The sequence below is a fragment of the Podarcis erhardii genome (genome assembly GCF_964252035.2).
Source record: "Podarcis erhardii genome assembly, chromosome: 13".
Classification (NCBI taxonomy): Eukaryota; Metazoa; Chordata; class Lepidosauria; order Squamata; family Lacertidae; genus Podarcis; species Podarcis erhardii.
The window spans coordinates 20701489-20721212 of NC_138502.1; the positions used below are offsets into that span (position 1 = coordinate 20701489).

General features: G+C 39.7%; 1 protein-coding gene and 1 long non-coding RNA gene across 2 annotated transcripts; both read left to right on the forward strand.

The window, feature by feature from the left end:
* Window positions 1-1459: 1459 nt before the first annotated feature.
* Window positions 1460-9940, forward strand: LOC309326910 (vomeronasal type-2 receptor 26-like; the record flags this gene model as incomplete). The annotated part of the gene is made up of 4 exons (XM_081835940.1): window positions 1460-2047; window positions 2645-2872; window positions 7217-7343; window positions 9039-9940. 4 exons carry the CDS (start codon window positions 1460-1462, stop codon window positions 9938-9940), a joined length of 1845 nt encoding a protein of 614 aa, XP_081692066.1.
* Window positions 9941-15587: 5647 nt separating this feature from the next.
* Window positions 15588-18962, forward strand: LOC309326680. Its single transcript, XR_014150355.1, has 4 exons — window positions 15588-15726; window positions 16298-16502; window positions 16816-17152; window positions 18773-18962. It is a non-coding gene; the product is annotated as an uncharacterized lncRNA (long non-coding RNA).
* Window positions 18963-19724: the final 762 nt, after the last annotated feature.

The following is a 19724-nucleotide window of genomic DNA, read 5'->3' on the forward strand; positions in this document are numbered from 1 at the left end:
AGAAAGAAAGAAAGAAAGAAAGAAAGAAAGAAAGAGAGTAGGTTTGACCTATGGAAAATGTAACTTGAAAAAAAAGACATTGCGCATCCCTTTGTAAACGAAGAAAACTTTAATAAAAAAAATACAGCCTTCTGAAAATGTCAAATCGTATGGTTCGTGATAACACACGGAACTTTATATTGGTAATTTATAAATAAAGTATATTAAGTGCATTGTTGTAAAGGAGAATACCGTTGTCTAAGATTTGAGCAACCCACCAAAGGCTAAGCATTGCCTAAAGAACGTTTGTACACAAATACTGTAGGTAATAATAAGGAAGGAGAGGCAGGACAACATAGTCCACATTTTACAATGTTTGAGATAGCCTAATAATCTGTACTATTTTTTAGTGTAGTGCCTAAGTATTACCAGCACATCCTGGCTTTGGCATTTGCTGTAAAGGAGATAAATGAAAACTCTCAGATTTTACCCAATACTTCCCTGGGCTTCCATATTTACGACAGTTACTTCACTGCAAAGAATACCTATCATGCCACAATGCAGCTTATGTCCTCAAAAGAAAAAATAGTTCCCAACTACATATGTGACATCCAGAACAAATTAATAGCGGTTGTTGGGGGACTGGAGCCTCTAATTTCTCGTTATATTGCAACTGTATTGGATATCTACAAGATTCCACAGGTAGGTTGTGTAGATGTCTCTATTTCTTTGTGGAATATGGGTTTCATCCATTTAAATGCTTATTTTCACCACACAGAAAAGATTGTGGGTGTGGAAACAGAAGTGGTTGAAAGCATGTGGGAAATATTTCTTTGTGTAGGAATGTAAAATGGAAGCTGAGATATAGGTCTTCATAAATGAGAGGCACCTACAGAAGAAAGTACATTCTCTAGTGACAGAAGGTAGGTGGAAGACAGGCATATCAGCAATAATTACAGCCAGAGCCAATGACAGGCAGAGAAATCACCTGACCTTTTGTAAGAGGCAAGCAGGTGTAGACTTTCTGAGAAAAGGCAGCACCCCATTTTCCCTACTGAAACAGCCTCCATTGAAAATGTTCTAGTGCATGTAATTAAAAATTTATGCATCAACTTTTTGAAGAAAATGTGGGCCAAAGTTGGGCTCCTATTCATTCATTCATTCATTCATTCATTCATTCATTCATTCATTCATTCATATTTCCTTTACTTAGCTCATATATGGCCCTGCTCCAGTGATGAATGATAAAACCACAGGCCTTTCCTTCTACCAAATGTCTCCTAAAGATGCTCTTCAGCATGCAGGCATTCTGACTTTGCTTCTCCATTTCAATTGGACGTGGATTGGGATCCTTACATCCAATGATGAATATGGAGAAAGATTTGTGCAGACAGTGTTTCCAGTATTCTCCAGCAAGGGTATTTGTTTTGCCTTCATAGAAAGAACCAGTAAATTTACCATTGTCACAGAAATTAATGACATGCTACATGAGAGAGCCAAAATATATGATAAAATCATTGACAGCAAAGCCAATGTAGTGGTTGCTAATGCAGAATCTTATCTCATTGTTTTTTTGAGGTGGCTACCATATATCTCAGAAAGAGAATGCACAATAAATAAAGGAAAAGTGTGGATAGTAACAGCTCAGATAGAGCTCACTTCAATGGTGTATCAAAGAACATGGGATACAGATATAGTCCATGGTGTTCTGTCCTTCTCTATTCACTCCAGTGATCTGCCAGGATTCAAGACATTTATCGAAAGCAAAAGCCCTTCATTTAAAACAGGAGATGGCTTTATCAGGGATTTCTGGCAGCAGGCCTTTGGTTGTGTATTCCTAAGTGTAGATGGGGACAAGGTGGATGGAGACATTTGCACAGGAAAAGAGAAGTTGGAAAGCCTTCCTGGGACACTTTTTGAAATGAGCTTGACTGGCCACAGCTACAGCATCTACAATGCTGTTCATGCTGTGGCACATGCTTTACACTCTATGTCTTCATCTCGACTGAATCACCACTCATTGGTTGATGGAAGGTGGATGAACTTTCAGAATCAGCAGGTGTTGCAGGTAATGGGATGACGTTCCTCCTGTTGGAAGGCAAAATACTTCCAAAATGCTTTTTGGCAAAGTTGTTGAGATTTTAGCCGTTTCAGAAAATTCTGCCCAGACACAATACTGAACCTATGGCAGCCCTAACCCAAACTCTGCCCATCCTCTCCATCTTCTTTCTCTATATTAATTTGAGCATGTTCTGAGATTATACAGTTGTGGAGTTATAAGGGGTCACTAGGCTTTAAATGAAGGATCCACCAGGGCAGCAAATCCTGATGTTGGTATTTCTTTCCCCTTTGCTCCTATTGTATATCTTCTATCACCCGTTCTTCCCTGGTGCCATCTTTGGGTCCTGTGATTCACACTGGGACTTCAGTGTGTAGTTGGTTAAAAAAAAAAAAGCCCAAGACTCACCCCACACGAGATACTTCTACAAAACAACAATATTGCAATGAAGTGTTGTTGGGCAAATGTGACACTGACTTTCATATGTCTGAGCATGAAAACAAAGAACTATGCTGCTTCCACCCAGGGAAGATGTTTGCATGACATACTGTGAAAGATTCCACAGAGATGCAGCCTCTACTAAGCTTCTTTTCCTTTTCAACTCAGCTCCATCACTTTCTGAAAATTGTCTCCTTTAACAACAGTGCTGGAGACAAGATCTCCTTTGACCAGAATGGGGAGTTAGTGACTGGATTTGATATTATTAACTGGATTATTTCCTCAAACCAATCCTTTCATAGAGTGAAAGTTGGGAGAATGGATCCCCAGGGTTCTCCAGACCAAGTGTTCACCATCAACAAGGATGCCATCACATGGCACAATTGGTTTAATCAGGTAGGATTCAGTTGGGAACTGCTTGGGAAACCATTCAGTTTCATCGAATGGGCAATGTTCAGCCCATAACAAATACCGAGTTTTGATTAGAAATGATACAACCTATGTAGAAAGTAAGACTCAAAAAATATCTGCACTATTTCCTTTGCTGTTTAATATATTAAATGTGTTGAAAAGAATAAACATATGTTTCTGCTAGTTTGATTACATATTCAATGCCACAACAGGCAACTAGATGTCTTTGAGAAGACTGAATGCAGGATGTAATTGCAGAAGTGTTCTCTCCACTTGCAATTTCTTTTTTTAGAATAATAATAATATTTATTAAGTTTTCCAATTTTACAATCAAATAAAGGCCACATTAAAGACATTCTGAATTATAAAATAATCAAACAGTCCAAATATTAAGCCAAATCATAAATCTTTGTTTGTCTTCCCATGCTCTGAGGTTGGACGATTGCCATCATCTCACATTTGCGCTGCTTTCTTAATTAGTCCAGGTGGTTCCCTAAAATCAATCCTATGTTAATCCGTTCATTTCCACAGCCTCTGAGTTCGTCAAGCAAGCAAGTTATATCAAAACAGTATCTTTCTGTGTGGGTGTTTATTTTCTTCCATGTCTTTCACTTTTGCTTTTTCATGCCAGTAGTTATCCAATATGACACGTCCCAAAATGGAGGAAATCTGGCTTTCTGCCAGTTGTTCCAGGAATATGTCCAAACCTTTTCATTTCATCTTATACCAGAACAGATAAGCCTGTACTTTGCCTAGAAGCCTCTTCGGCTTTTAACAACCCATCAGAATTAATTGCAAGTTTGTAAATCTTTTCCACACAGTTAATAATTGTGTACCTAATCAATCTGTATTCAGACTTTCCAGGGGGGGTTGCCAAGTAAAGTCGCAAATACACAATATATCAAAAAGAAACAAAGGTGGCTCCCCCCTTTTTTGTTCTGACATAAAAGTTCCATAGTAAAGATAATCTCTCTTCCACTTGAATCCTTTGGCTCCTCAGTGGCTGAATCAGTTAGCAGAGTAGTTTATCTCCCCTCACTCAGAGTATGCCCATTAATTAAGTCCAAATTATCATATTAAAAAACTGGAGTTTGTTCACTCAGGCGGTGACTTTGGAGAGCTACCAAAGAGACACATGGTGTTTTCCACCCAGAGCCCCCTGCCACCTCATTCCTACTACATTGGGGCAGGTGTTGGGTGATCTGCTTGTGAAGCTGCCCCCACTAGCCCCAGAGTTGGGGGGTTGGGAGGATGATTACTCCCATCTCATCCTCAAAATATCCCATGTAAAACAACACAGATGTAATCAACAGCCTCAGCCATGGCAAGCCAAACCAGAAGTTCCCCACTTGCAATTTCTAGAGATTGGTATTCAGAGACTTGTTGCTTACAATGGTTGAGGTAGTAGCCCTTGGTAGAATTATCCTCTACGAATTTGTCTAATCCTTTTTAAAGGCATCCAGGTTTGTAGCCAGTGCTCATTTTGGTGAATTTTGGATTTTAACTATTTTGTTTTATGAAGAAGTACATCTTTTTGTTATGAATATTACAACATTCAGCTTCAGTGTAAGATATTTTGTTGTTGCTGTTGTTTAGTCGTTTAGTCGTATCCGACTCTTCGTGACCCCATGGACCAGAGCACGCCAGGCACTTCTGTCTTCCACTGCCTCCCACAGTTTGGTCAGACTCATGTTTGTAGCTTCGAGAACGCTGTCCAACCATCTCGTCCTCTGTCGTCCCCTTCTCCTTGTGCCCTCAATCTTTCCCAACATCAGGGTCTTTTCCAGGGAGTCTTCTCTTCTCATGAGGTGGCCAAAGTATTGCAGCCTCAACTTAAAGCTTTTGCAGATGACCTAGTTTTGACCCTGCAGGAGCCAGAATCTAGTACGAAAAGAGTATTACAATTGATTCAAGACTTTGGTCGGGTGGCGGGATTTAAATTAAACAAACAGAAAACCAAGGTATTGGAAAAAAAATTGACAGATACAGAGTCAGAACGGTTTCAGAGAGAGACAGAATTAAATGTGGTTAAAAAAGTAAAGTACCTAGGGGTAAACATAACAGCAAAAAATCTGAGTCTTTTTAAGGACAATTATGAAAAATGTTGGTCAGAAATTAAGAGAGACTTAGATAGTTGGACAAAATTGAAACTTTCTTTGTTAGGCCGAATTGCTGCTATCAAGATGAATGTATTGCCAAAAATGTTGTTTTTGTTTCAAACACTACAGATTGTGGACAAGATGGAGTGCTTCCGGAAGTGGCAGAGAGACATTTCTAAGTTTGTCTGGCAGAGCAAAAAGCCCAGAATTAAGTTTAAGATATTAACTGATGCGAAAGAAAGAGGGGGCTTTGCCCTGCCAGACTTAAAGTTGTACTATGAGGCCGCAGCTTTCTGCTGGCTAAAAGATTGGCTACTTCTCGAAGACACTGATGTATTGGATCTGGAAGGTTTTAACAATGCTTTTGGTTGGCATGCATATTTATGGTATGACAAGGTTAAGATCAATAAGGCCTTTAAGAACCATATTGTCAGAAAAGCAGTGTTTAATGTCTGGACAAAATATAAAGACTTATTGGAAAATAAAACTCCAAGGTGGCTTTCACCGCTGGAAGCTAAGGCCCGAAAAAGACCCAATATGGAGGCCAAATGGCCAAAATATTGGGAAATATTAGAAAAAGATGGAGACAATTGGAAATTGCAGAGTTTGGAGAAAATGAAGGATAAAGTGCGAGACTGGTTACACTACGCTCAGATTAATGAAGTTTTTAAAAATGACAAAAAGTTAGGGTTCCAGGTGGAGAAATCGAAATTGGAAACAGAACTGTTAGAACCTAAGACTAAGGTACTTTCAAGAATGTATAACTTGCTGTTAAAATGGAATACACAAGATGAAATGGTTAAATCGGCTATGATAAAGTGGGCACAGGACATAGGGCATAATATCATGTTTGAGGACTGGGAAAGGTTGTGGACCACTGGGCTGAACTTCACTGCATGTAATGCTTTGAAGGAAAATGTAATGAAAATGATATATAGATGGTACATGACCCCAGTTAAACTTGCCAAAATATACCATTTGTCTGATAACAAATGTTGGAAATGTAAGGAAAATGATGGAACATTCTTTCACCTCTGGTGGACTTGCCCCAGAGTGAAGGCCTTCTGGGAAATGATATATAATGAGCTGAAAAAGGTATTTAAGTATACCTTCACTAAGAAACCAGAGGCCTTCCTTTTGGGTATTGTCGACCAGAAGGTGTTAAAGAAGGACCGAACTTTTTTTATGTATGCAACAACGGCAGCAAGGATACTCATCGCTAAGCACTGGAAAACTCAAGATCTACCCACACTGGAAGAGTGGCAGATGCAACTGATAGACTATATGGAACTAGCCGAGATGACCGGCAGAATCCGAGACCTGGGAGAAGAGAAGGTTGAAGAAGATTGGAAGAAATTTAAGATTTATTTAAAAAAGCATTGTAATTTGGTTGAATATTAAGATGGAGGCTAGATCATAAATAATTGACCACCACTAAATTAGATGCAATTAGGATGATAAGTGAGATTGAGGAAAAATCATAAATCTTTGGGAGAACTATTAGATTATATTCTAAATGAATGGGACATAAGAATGTAAACAAGATGATAAATTGCGGGCAAGAATTGACAATGATGCAAGTGGGAGCGGAAGACGTGAGGGAGTCCAAAGAAGTTAAGAAACTATGTTATGATATATGTTACATTGTTTATTATATTTGCATTTATGTTTAAAAATCTTAATAAAAAAATTATTTAAAAACAAACAAAAAACAAAGTATTGCAGCCTCAGCTTCACGATCTGTCCTTCCAGTGGGCACTCAGGGCTGATTTCCTTAAGAATGGATGCGTTTGATCTTCTTGCAGTCTCTGGGACTCTCAAGAGTCTCCTCCAGCACCATGATTCAAAAGCATCAATTCTTTGGCGATCAGCCTTCTTTATGGTCCAGCTCTCACTTCCATACATATTTAGGCTTTATAAATGTATGATTTCATGTATCCTTACTCTTTCCTCTCATCTGCCTTATTTCTAAGCTTAAAAGCCCCAAATCTTTCCCCATAGGCTTCCTTTCCTTTAAATTTGTTTTAAAATGTTTTTAATTTTTAATTTTAATGGTTGTAACCACACTTGGAATACCTTGCACAGCCTGGTTATTTCACATCTCCGATGGATGTCAAATGAAGTTACGAAAGAGTGGTCCCAATTTGGTTTCAATTATACATGAAGATCATCTTAAGAACTTGAGACTGCTTCTCAAGATAATCATTCTACTCTTTCAATTTCAAATTAGGTCCAGCCTCTTTCTGTATGTTCTGAGAGTTGCTATCCTGGTTCCAGCAAGAAAGTGAAGGAGGGAAAACCATTTTGTTGCTATGATTGCATCCCATGTCCAGAAGGAAAGTTTTCAGACCAGAATGGTAAGAAATAGAGTGTAGAAAGCTGGGAAAAGTTTGGTCATGGTCAAGGAAACACATCAAAATTGCAGCACCACAAAGCAGAAGCAAAAGTGAATGTGATAGATGCAGAATACTTGGACCAAATGGTATACATGCTAACCTCAATGTGTTTCAAACACAGGTTGTTCATCAGGGGAATACATTAAAATGTGTAGAAATTCATATGAGCTGTATCCAGTTGGTATTCATCTGCACACATACTTTCGATTCTTGTGGTGTCCAAAAACAAGTAAATATGATGTTATACTTTGAGATGGTACACAAATCCTTTCCTTGTATACTGCTCTGTTATTTGATAAAATTGGTTTTTTTTTATTTCTTTTGGAATTGAATTCTTTTGGAATTGAAAGTGGGAAAACTGTATCTAAACTTCACAAATGAGCAAAGAAATTTTCCAAGCAGGAACATTATGTGATCTGTTAGAGCAGCAAAATAACCAGACTGAACAATGGTGATGGGATAAAATCGGGCCAAATCTTTATTGACAGCAGAATGCAGGACAAAGGTTGGCATGGGTCCCAGGATCAGTTCATCATTTCACAAGCCCCATGTTGATGGAATGCATCTGCTGGGTTTGGATCACTCCAAATCTGTATGATGGGAGTTGGCCAGTGTGGAATCTTGCCATGTTGCAATGCAAGGAAGCAAGGTCTCACTGGGGAACCAGGATGCAGATTCTAACCAGGCAGATACTGAACCCACGCTTGGGTTTGCAATGGTCAATCCTCTCCTCAGGCCCCTCAGGGCCCTATACTATGGTGATGCTGCCCAATGCCATTTCCACCCTCATACAAACAATATTATTGTGTCTAAAAAAGGAACACCATAATTTCACTGAGGGAAAGGTGAATAAAAAAACCCAACCAGGTGCCAATCGGGTTGAGAGAAAAGAAATCCTTTCCAGCCCTTTCAAAGCAAAATGGCTGTGACATCCAAGAGAAGCAGCCTTATATAGGCTTACCCCTCCTCGCTGCAGCAAGGGCTCATGGGACAGCTTTTTCCCATTAACCCATCACACAGAGAAGATACAATGGTACCTCGGGTTACAAACGCTTCAGGTTACATACGCTTCAGGTTACAGTCTTTGCTAACCCAGAAATATTACCTCGGGTTAAGAACTTTGCTTTGGGATAAGAACAGAAATTGTGCAGCGGTGGCACAGCGGCAGCAGGAGGCCCCATAAGCTAAAGTGGTGCTTCAGGTTAAGAACAGTTTCAGGTTAAGAACGGACCCCAAGAATGAATTAAGTACTTAACCCGAGGTACCACTGTAGTTGACAAAACCTTGCCCAGTATTTTGCTGCAATCTGTGGGCCACAGTGCTGCTGGGCAAAGGTGTCCTCTGCTTATTGGACACAGAACGGTGCTTATAAACAAAAAAAAGTCTCTAATCTTAGCTCACTACCTTGCAGATTCAACTAATGAGGCAGCTGTGCATCCACAGAGCTCTAAAGTACATGAGACCATAACATTTCCAGAAAGATAGATGGCAATCCACATAATCAACTCCTCACCTTCCTTATTTTGAGAAGACTGAAACCAAAGGAATATCCTAGTATGAATGGATTGTTTTAGATGTAGAAGAGAAAACATTGCAGTATGCTTGTGAAATGTCTGGAATCAATTTGAAATGAAGCCCATGCCTTTTCTTTTTCAGACATGAATGCCTGTTCTACATGCACAGCAAAAGCCTATCCAAGCAAAACCAGGGATTTCTGTATTCCCAAATTAATTTCCTTTTTATCGTATAAAGAACCACTGGGCATCAGTTTAGCCTTTTTTGCTCTTTTCTTTTGTCTGATAACAGTCTTGGTGCTAGGAATATTTCTGAAGCACCACAACACTCCCATTGTCAAGGCCAACAACCGGAACCTTGCCTACACTCTCCTTATCTCAATCCTGCTCTGCTTCCTTTCTGCATTGCTATTCATTGGACATCCTAAGCAGGTGTTGTGTCTCCTCCGACAAACCACTTTTGGCATGATCTTCTCTGTGGCTGTTTCTTGTGTGTTGGCAAAAACCACTACTGTGGTTCTTGCTTTTATGGCCACCAAACCAGGTTCCAGGATGAGGAAGTGGGTGGGGAGAAGACTTGCCAGTGCCATTGTTCTTTCCTGCTCCCTTATTCAAGCAGGCATTTGTACCATATGGTTGGTCACCTCTCCCCCATTCCCAGATGTTGACATGCACTCAGTTGCTGAAGAAATTATATTCGAATGCAATGAGGGGTCCATGACTATGTTTTACTGTGTTTTGGGTTATATCAGTTTCCTGGCCATAATCAGCTTTGTTGTGGCCTTCTTTGCCAGGAAATTGCCCAATAGTTTCAATGAAGCCAAATTCATTACTTTCAGCATGTTGGTATTTTGCAGTGTTTGGCTCTCCTTTATTCCATCCTACCTGAGTTCAAAGGGGAAATATATGGTAGCTGTGGAAATCTTTTCTATCTTAGCCTCCAGTGCTGGGCTCCTAGGTTGTATCTTTCTCCCCAAATGTTATATCATTGTGCTGAGGCCTGAGCTGAACAACAGAGAACAACTAATAAGAAGGAAGGTCTGAATAATCTCAGTGTCTTTGTTTTTTGCTATTTTGTGCCACTCAGGAAAATTTGTGCATGAATTATCATTCAGACCTTTACTGTATTGCTAGAGAAGACTTCTTTTAAATGTCACTGTCCATTACACTTTCTCTGCACTTGGATACTTGTGTGAAGGTAGCTCTGTAAACACTTACAACTCATTTAGGAGAGTTTTTTCTGGAAACATTGAACAGTAACTGAAGTTATTCTTTTAGAGATGAAACACTCACTGGTGCCTTGAAATCTGAGTCAAGAGTTTTATTACTTGATCAGTTACAAAAGCATTACGGTAGCAACTATTTACAATCATTAAAGCAAACAGCTATAGCAGCACGCTTTCAGTTACAGTTTCTCTCTCTCCAGTCTGTAATCAGAGATACATCAGCAGTCCTGACTCAGCGGATTTTCAGGCAGCACTCATTTGTCAGATGTCTTCCATCTGCAAAAGCAAAACCGATAGTTCCTCTTTTTATTGGCACTTCCAGCCGAAACTACACATGCTCAGAGTGCCACTCCCATGCATAAACGAATGTTCTGGAAACTTCTACCTGTTTCTGACTCAACGAGTCCCTAACACCCCCTCTCACTCATACAGAAACAGAAGGTATAATGACCATGTACAGAGTGTTTACACATTATGTATCACAAGTCCCAACTTTTCAACTAGTTGTGCATGTCTCTCAAAAAGTAAGAGATTTTGTAAACACATCAGCACCATTTTGTCTGCTTTCACAATACTGCAGTTGTATCTGATTTTGCTTCACATTCTCTTTCACGTTTTGGTATTTAATATCCATGTGTTTCATTCTACTTTTAAACTGTTCAGACTCCATCACTGCAATGACTGCCTGATTATCCTCCCATACCTGCCCTGGATATGTACACTTTACTCCCATGTCAGTGAGAATTTGTACATCGTACTTCAATTCATTAATAGATCAGATTGAGCACTGATCTATTATTATTCATCTTCTGTGGAAGAAGTGGCTACAATCCCTGGACTTCCACCCCACCAAAGAATTGCCAAATTGAAATACCATCCCAGACACTGATTTCCTGTCTGGTAAATTTGCCCTATCACTATCAACAAAACACAGTAATTCGACTGATCCTGAGGATGACAACTTGAGACAATAATCAAGTGCATTCTGTAAATAACGGAAAATGTGTTTTACCTGCTTATTGCTTTTAACAGTATAAAGTAAATCAAAGACATATGAAAGACACAGATCATACTTATCATGTTTGTCACCAAAGGGTCTACATACAGTTGTCAGCTATACTTCTTTTGAAACAAAGTTTAACTTCAAAACACTGTCAAGACATTCATTCCAATATCTGACACATTGTCTGAGCTCATAGATCACTTTATACAATCTGTATACAGAACCCTGTTCACCTGCCTTGAACCCAGGTGCTTGACTCATGAATATTTCCTCTTGAAAACCTGCATTGAGGTAAGCAGTTTCAATATCAAAATTATTCATCTTGAACCCGCATTGTGCTGCTACAGCCAGCAACAAACACACACTCTCATTCCTTGCAGTTGGAGAAAAGGTTTCATCAAAACTTTCTCCTTTTCTTTGAGTAAAACTGCATGCTACTATCCAAGCTTTGTATTTAATACTTCCATTGGCAAAGTTTTTAATCTATACACCCATCTACAGCCCACTGCCCTTTTCCTTCTGCCAATGGTTCAACTGTAAACATGTTATCTTCTACCAAAGACTTCATCTGATTTAACATATGCCTTTATGTTGCTTACATTCCTGGTGGGCAGGATGGGTTCAATAATGGGATTTAAAACACATACACACACTCCCACCCCAAACCCCATAATCTATCCTCTTCAACCAAGCACAATTCAAAGAGTTGGTGCTGACCTTTAAAGCCCTAAATGGCCTTGGTCCAATATATTTGAAGGAGCGTCTCCACCCACATTGTTCTACCCGGAAACTGAGGTCCAGTGCCGAGGGCCTTCTGGCGGTTTCCTGACCATTAGGTCCGGTCGTGACCAACTCTGGGGTTGCGGCGCTCATCTCGCTTTATTGGCCGAGGGAGCCGGCGTACAGCTTCCGGGTCGTGTGGCCAGCATGACTAAGCTGCTTCTGGCAAACCAGAGCAGTGCAAGGAAATGCCGTTTACCTTCTCGCCCGATCAGTACCTATTTATCTACTTGCACTTTGACATGGTTTCGAACTGCTAGGTTGGCAGGGGCAGGGACCGAGCAACGGGAGATCACCCTGTTGCGGGGATTTGAACCGCTGACCTTCTGATCAGCAAGTCCTAGGCTCTGCGGTTTAACCCACAGCGCCACCCACGTACTTTTTAATGGTTTACTGTATTTTAATATTTTGTTGGAAGCCGCCCAGTGTGGCTGGGGAAACAGCCAGATGAGAGGGGTATAAATCACCATCATCATCATCATCATCAAGCAAAAGTGCATTTTGGCAGTAAGGGTCATATTGATGATCAGGAGGAATGCAGTGCTTAATCATATATCTTTCAGTGCATATGTTGGCTAGTAATCCTTCAGCTCTTAAATGTACTCCCCAGTTTTTACAAAGAATACCAAGCTAGTCCAGGGTTTCCAAACCAACCAGCTATTTTTGGACTAAAATTCCCATCATCCCTGACCATTGTGATGTTCTGTGCAATGTCAGCCCCCACCCCAATCTCCTTCCCAAGTCAGCATGTCTGATACCTATTCATTTGTGCCCCAGATTTACTGGGCTTCAGACAAGCATTCTGTTTTTCACACTAGGTTGAAGTCTTAAAATGTGGGATAATACTGTTGAGCATCTACAGCTGGGAAGGGCAACCTTTTTGAAGATATATTTCCATGTTTTCATAATGCACCACTGTGGTAATATTTGAAAGACCAAAACTAGGTAGAGGGTGACTACCACACACACCTCATTATAGTGGATAATTGTATGGAAATCCCCTAGACAATACTAAGACACTCCTACAATTTCCAGCATTAGCATAGTGGCATAAATTGTTAGAGTGGGATTTGCCACTGGTGGCAGATGACAGAGACTGTGACACCATGAGACCGGTGTAAAACCAAATTAAATAAAGGTTTTATTTCAAAACAACAAACAAAAAAGTTTGTGCGTGTTTTTCCTGCAGGCAAAGTACAAACTGCAGCTTTTCTCCTTTTGTAGCCATGGCCAGCTGCACCCAATCAGCCCACAGCTTACAGAAACTCTTCTTAAAGGTACAAACATGTTTCTGTGCAGAATGATTCTTTCCCAACATAAATTAAATACATGTAACATAATTTCCATGTCTTCATCCCATAGCACCATGATAGCATTTGAATGTCCATGGTAGCATACAAAATATTGCAAATAGGTGGAGGATCTATCAGATGTAATTATAGGCCTCCTTTCCCAGTCTAGTGGCAATTGGATGGATGCACATAGGTCATGGAATGCACCATCATGCTCCTTGGCCAAGTATTCCTGAAGGACCGTCTCCACCGCCATCATTCTGCTTGGACACTGAGGTCCAGCTCTGAAAGCCTTCTGGCGGTTCCCTCACTGCGAGAAGTGAGGTTATAGGGAACCAGGCAGAGGGCCTTCTCAGTAGTGGCACCTTCCCTGTGGAATGCCCTCCCATCAGATGTCAAGGAAACAAACAACTATCTGACTTTTAGAAGACATCTGAAGGCAGCCCTGTTTAGGGAAGATCTCTCTGGCCTCCACTTCCTTTTGGGTATCTGGCAGCTGGGCTCCAGGGTGACTTCCAGACCTCCATAGCCAGTGCTTTCTTTCTGACGGGATGCAGGGGTACACATATACCAAAAGATTTTGTAAATCTCTGTACTGTTGTTCATTTACTGTATTTAATTTTTTCTTGATTTGAATTATAAAATGCTGATTTTTGTGAGTCAAAATTAAAGTACCACTAAACATTTTTTTAGAAAAAAAGCACTGCCCACAGCATCTCACCAGGCAGGGTTTCCACCTCAATGACTTTTCCTCTGCTTGCAGCTGCTTTATTTCACTGAAGCACTGGTTCTGCCACTACCCCATCTGGTCAAGCCACTGGCTTTGTCATTGCTCCATTCCCTCATGCTGCCTTTGCTGCTTTAGCATCAACTTGAATTGCTCAAGAAGTGTTGCTGGCACTGTCATCCAATAAAACAGAATGTTGGGAAATCCATGCCAGTCAAAAGGAAGTACAGTTTTGGGGCCTTGAAGTTTGAACTGTTATGGAGGCCCCTTTCTATCCAACTACATGGAAGGAGAAAAAACCTCTGTTCAGATGCCCCAAGCTCCCCCCCCTTTTTAAACTCCATTTGTGAACACCAATATTAAGTTGATGACTCCTTACTCCTGCAATTGGGAAAAGGGCTGTAATTAATTCAAGTACTTGGCAATGCTCCTCCCCAAGGATTTTCAGTGGGCAGAAGCAAAAATAATAGCAAAATGTATGAAGGATAATATAAATATTCACTTTGTAGAAGCAGGGACTCAGAAAAATCAAAGAAACTACTGCTTTGATTCTCCTGAGAGGGAATAGAACAATCTGTGTTTAGAGAGAAAATTGGTACTCAGGATGGTGACATTACTTGTCTTGATACTGGTACTACTTCCTCACATGGCATGCAAGCCTCACAATAACTGCATGGTAAGACATCCACACAATCCACTTCACGAGTATTATCAGTTGGGAGGCATCATAATTGGTGGCATCACTTCTCAGACCTTCATAATCTCCAACACACTAACCTTCACTGAAGCACCTCCACCCGTGTTGTTTGAAGAGCTCGCGTAAGACCTTGTTGTTATTGTTTGTTGTAAGCTCTCTTAATTTCTATTTCTTACCACTTGCTCTGATTGATGTCATTTACAATTTCAAAATGTCTTTGTAAGAGAGCTGGGGGGGGTGTTGAATTCAAAGTTAAGTCTGTATATATGTGTAAATAATAAGGAAGGGGATGCCAAGGGAGAAGCAACAGTTTTACAAGACATGGAAGTTTCTCCAAATACAGAATACAACTCTAATTCTAGTGCAGTTATCACCACACTCTGAACATGTTCTTAAAATGTAGATTTCACCTTAAACTGGTGCTGGTACTTCACCAAGAACTTATAAAGTGTTCTGTATTCTGAGGCATTCTTAAGAAACGATCCAGTATTGTCATAGAATTAGATAAATATCAAGAATGGGAGTAGATGTTCACATGCATCAAATACATCCTTCTGAAAATGTCAAATTGTATAGTTCGTGATAACGCATGGAAGTTTATATTGGTAACTTATCAATAAAGGATATTTAGTGCATTGTTGTAAAGGAGAATACAGTTGTCTAATATTTGTGCAGTCCACATAAGGCTAAGCATTGCCTAAAGAACGTTTGTACACAAATACTGTAAGTAATAATAAGGAAGGAGAGGCAGGACAACATAGTCCACATTTTACAATATTTGAGATAGCCTAATAATCTGTACTATTTTTTTAGTGTAGTGCCTAAGTATTACCAGCACATCCTGGCTTTGGCATTTGCTGTAAAGGAGATAAATGAAAACTCTCAGATTTTACCCAATACTTCCTTGGGCTTCCATATTTACGACAGTTACTTCAGTGCAAAGAATACCTATCATGCTACAATGCAGCTTATGTCCTCAAAAGAAAAAATAGTTCCCAACTACATATGTGACATCCAGAATACATTAATAGCAGTTGTTGGGGGACTGGAGCCTCTAATTTCTCATTATATTGCAACTGTCTTGGATATCTACAAGATTCCACAGGTAGGTTGTGCAGATGTCTCTATCTGTATGTTGAATATGGGATTTCATCCATTTAAATGCTTATTTTCACCACACAGGCAAGATTCTGGGTGTGGAAACTGAAGTGGGCGAAGGCATGTAGGAAATGTTTCCTTGTTTAGGAACGTCAAATGGAAGCTTTGATACAGATAATTATAAATGAGAGTGTTGGAAATATAACAGCACCTACAGTAGAAAGTAAATTGTCTAGTGATGGGGGGAAGGTGGAAGAAAGGAATATCAGCAATAATTGCAGCCACAGCATATGACAGGCAGACCAATCCCCTGACTTGTTGTAAGTAAGATGGCAGGCAGGGGTAGACTTTCTGAGAAAAGGCAGAGGTTAAAAAGGCAGCGCCCCATTTTCCCTACGGAAACAGCTTCCATTGAAAATCCTCTTGTGTTTGTAATTTAAAACTTATACATCAACTGTTTGAAGAAAGGGATTCTGTGGGACAAATTTTGGCTCCTATTTTTTCGTTCGTTCATTCATTCATTCGTTCATTCATTCATTCATTCATTCATTCATTTGTTCATATTTCCTTTTATTTAGCTCATATATGGCCCTGCTCCAGTGATGAATGATAAAACCACAGGCCTTTCCTTCTACCAAATGTCTCCTAAAGATGCTCTTCAGCATGCAGGCATTCTGACTTTGCTTCTCCATTTCAATTGGACATGGATTGGGATCCTTACATCCAATGATGAATATGGAGAAAGATTTGTGCAGACAGTGTTTCCAGTATTCTCCAGCAAGGGTATTTGTTTTGCCTTCATAGAAAGAACCAGTAAATTTACCATTGTCACAGAAATTAATGACAAGCTACATGAGCGAGCCAAAATATATGATAGAATCATTGAAAGCAAAGCCAATGTAGTGGTTGCTAATGGAGAATCATATCAAATTGTGTTTTTGAAGTGGCTACAATTTATCTCAGATAGAGAATGGACAATGAATAAAGGAAAAGTGTGGATAGTAACAGCTCAGATAGAGCTCACTTCAATGGTGTATCAAAGAACATGGGATACAGATATAGTCCATGGTGTTCTGTCCTTCTCTATTCACTCCAGTGATCTGCCAGGATTCAAGACATTTATCGAAAGCAAAAGCCCTTCATTCACAACAGGAGATGGCTTTATCAAGGATTTCTGGCAGCAGGCCTTTGCTTGTGTATTCCCAAGTATAGATGGGGACAAGGTAGATGGAGACATTTGCACAGGAAAAGAGAAGTTGGAAAGCCTTCCTGGGACATTTTTTGAAATGAGCTTGACTGGCCACAGCTACAGCATCTACAATGCTGTTTATGCTGTGGCACATGCTTTACACTCTATGTCTTCATCTCGACTGAATCACCACTCATTGGTTGATGGAAGGTGGATGAACTTTCAGAATCAGCAGGTGTTGCAGGTAATGGGATGACGTTCCTCCTGTTGGAAGGCAAAATACCTCTCAGAATATATAACAATATGCTCCAATCAGATCCTTCTTGTGGACTTCCCATTGGCATATGGTTGGGCATTGTAGGATCCCTACATTGGACTAGATAGGCTTTTAGACTGATCTAGCAGGTCTCTTTTTATTCTGTCAAATAAAAGGTTTCCCTAAACTAGGGTTGCCATATTTAAAATAGTGAAAATCCAGTTAGAGAAATTCCTGCTGGACACAATTTTTGAAGGGCGAATCCCATCTATATCTGGGAAATTCCAGACATATGGCATCTCTATCCCAAACTAGGCCATCATCTCCTTTCCATCTTCTTTCTTTATATTAGTGTTGGCATGTTCTGAGATTATAGAATTGTAGAGTTGGAAGGGGCCATTAGGTTAATCTAGTCCAACCACTGCAATGCAGAAATCTTTTGCCCAACGTGGGGCTGGAACCCACAGCATTGAGATTAAGAGTCTCATGCTCATCCGACTGAGCTGTTTCCCTCTTTTTTCTAATGGTGAACTTAAAGTATACACATCATACTTTTGCTGCTATATATTTGCCAATTAATGCTAACTCTGGTTCATGCTGCCTTTTGGCTCACAGAAACTGCCACAACTACATTTTGAGGTCCTTAAGAAAAGTCTGTATTTGGAAATTGGTTGGAAGTCTTCTTGCTCTGTGTATCTCTTTTGAGTCACTTGGGAGAAATAGGTGGTATATTGAATTTTTAAAGTAAATAAATAAATATTTTTCCATGGGTGAGGAAGAAGGCAGTATGGCAGAGAATAGGCAATGATTCTTGGACTAGTGTGCTCTTAATATTTGTAGGAGGGGTGTTTAGCTCCTAAGACTTGTCTCCTAGATGGCTGTTGGGATGCTGCTGGTAAGAGGCTTTCAGAATCAGTAATGTTGTGTGTAGAAGAGACAGGTGTCATTTAGAAGAAGGTGTTGTCCGGTAGAAGCAAGATAAAACCATTGAAACTCTACAACTACAGCCAGAATCCAGTTTACAAAGGCAGCTTTGAGCTCTACTATGTTTTTGGACCATTAATGTTGAATAAGTTTAGGAAGTATTTCATTAATTGTATACAGTGAAAAAGGCCATTGATTTAGAAAATACAGTTGATATGTAATTTAAAGCTCATTATTTAACCTTTAAAACACTAAATGGCTTTAAATAAAGTGTGCCTGGCCAAAAAGGAAAAGTGAAGCAACTGCCTTACATGCCAGGATCCACCGGGGCAGCAGATCCTGATGTTGGTATTTCTTTCCCCTTTGCTCCTATTGTATATCTTCTCTCACCCGTTCTTCCTTGGTACCATTTTGGGTTTCTGTAAATCAGACTTGGAGTTAAAGACTGACCCCACATGACATTCAGACTGGCAGGTCAAGACTCACCCCACATGAGATACTTCTTAAAAACAAGAGTACTGCAATGAACAGTTATTTGAAAAATGTCACATCATCTTTCACAAGTCTGAGCATGAAAACAAAGAACTGTGTTGCTTCCACCCAGGGAAGATGTTTGTATGACTTACTGTGAAAGATTCCACAGAAATGCAGCCTCTCCTAAGCTTCTTTTCCTTTTCAACTCAGCTCCATCACTTTCTGAAAATTGTCTCCTTTAACAACAGTGCTGGAGACAAGATCTCCTTTGACCAGAATGGGGAGTTAGTGACTGGATTTGATATTATTAACTGGATTATTTCCTCAAACCAATCCTTTCATAGAGTGAAAGTTGGGAGAATGGATCCCCAGGGTTCTCCGGACCAAGTGTTCACCATCAACAAGGATGCCATCACATGGCACAATTGGTTTAATTCAATTGTGAAGTGCTTGGCAAACCATTCAGTTTCATTGAATGGACAATGTTCAGCCCATGACAAATACTGAGTTTTGATTAGAAATGATACAACTTATGTAGAAAGTAAGACTCAAAAAACTTCTGCACTGTTTCCTTTGCTGTTGAATATATCACCGGTAAATGTGTTGAAAAGAATAAACATATGTTTGTGCTAGTTTGATTACATACTCAATGCCACAACAGGCAACTAGATGTCTATTAAGAGATTGAAAGCAGGACCTGAGTGCAGCAGAGTTCTTCCCATTTGCAATTTCTAGAGATTGGTATTCAGAGGCTTGTTGCTTCCAATGGTTGAGGTAGAAATTAGCTAGTAGCCCTTGATAGCCTTATCCTCTATGAATTTGTCTAATCCTTTTTTAAAGGCGTCCAGGTTTGTAGCCAGTGCTAACTTTGGTGAATTTTAGAGTTTAACTATGTGTTGTATGAAGAAATACATCGTTTTGTTATGAATATTCTAACATTCAGCTTCAGTGTATGATATTTTGACTTTATAAATATGTATTCTTATTTATTTTTTCTAAAATAAAAATGCCCAAATTTTGTAATATTACCCCATAGGCTTCCTTTCATTTCAATTTGTTTTTAAAATGTTTTTAATATTTTATTTTAATGGTTGTAACCACACTTGGAATACCTTGCACAGCCCTGGATATTTCACATCTCAGAAGGATGTCAGTTGAAGTT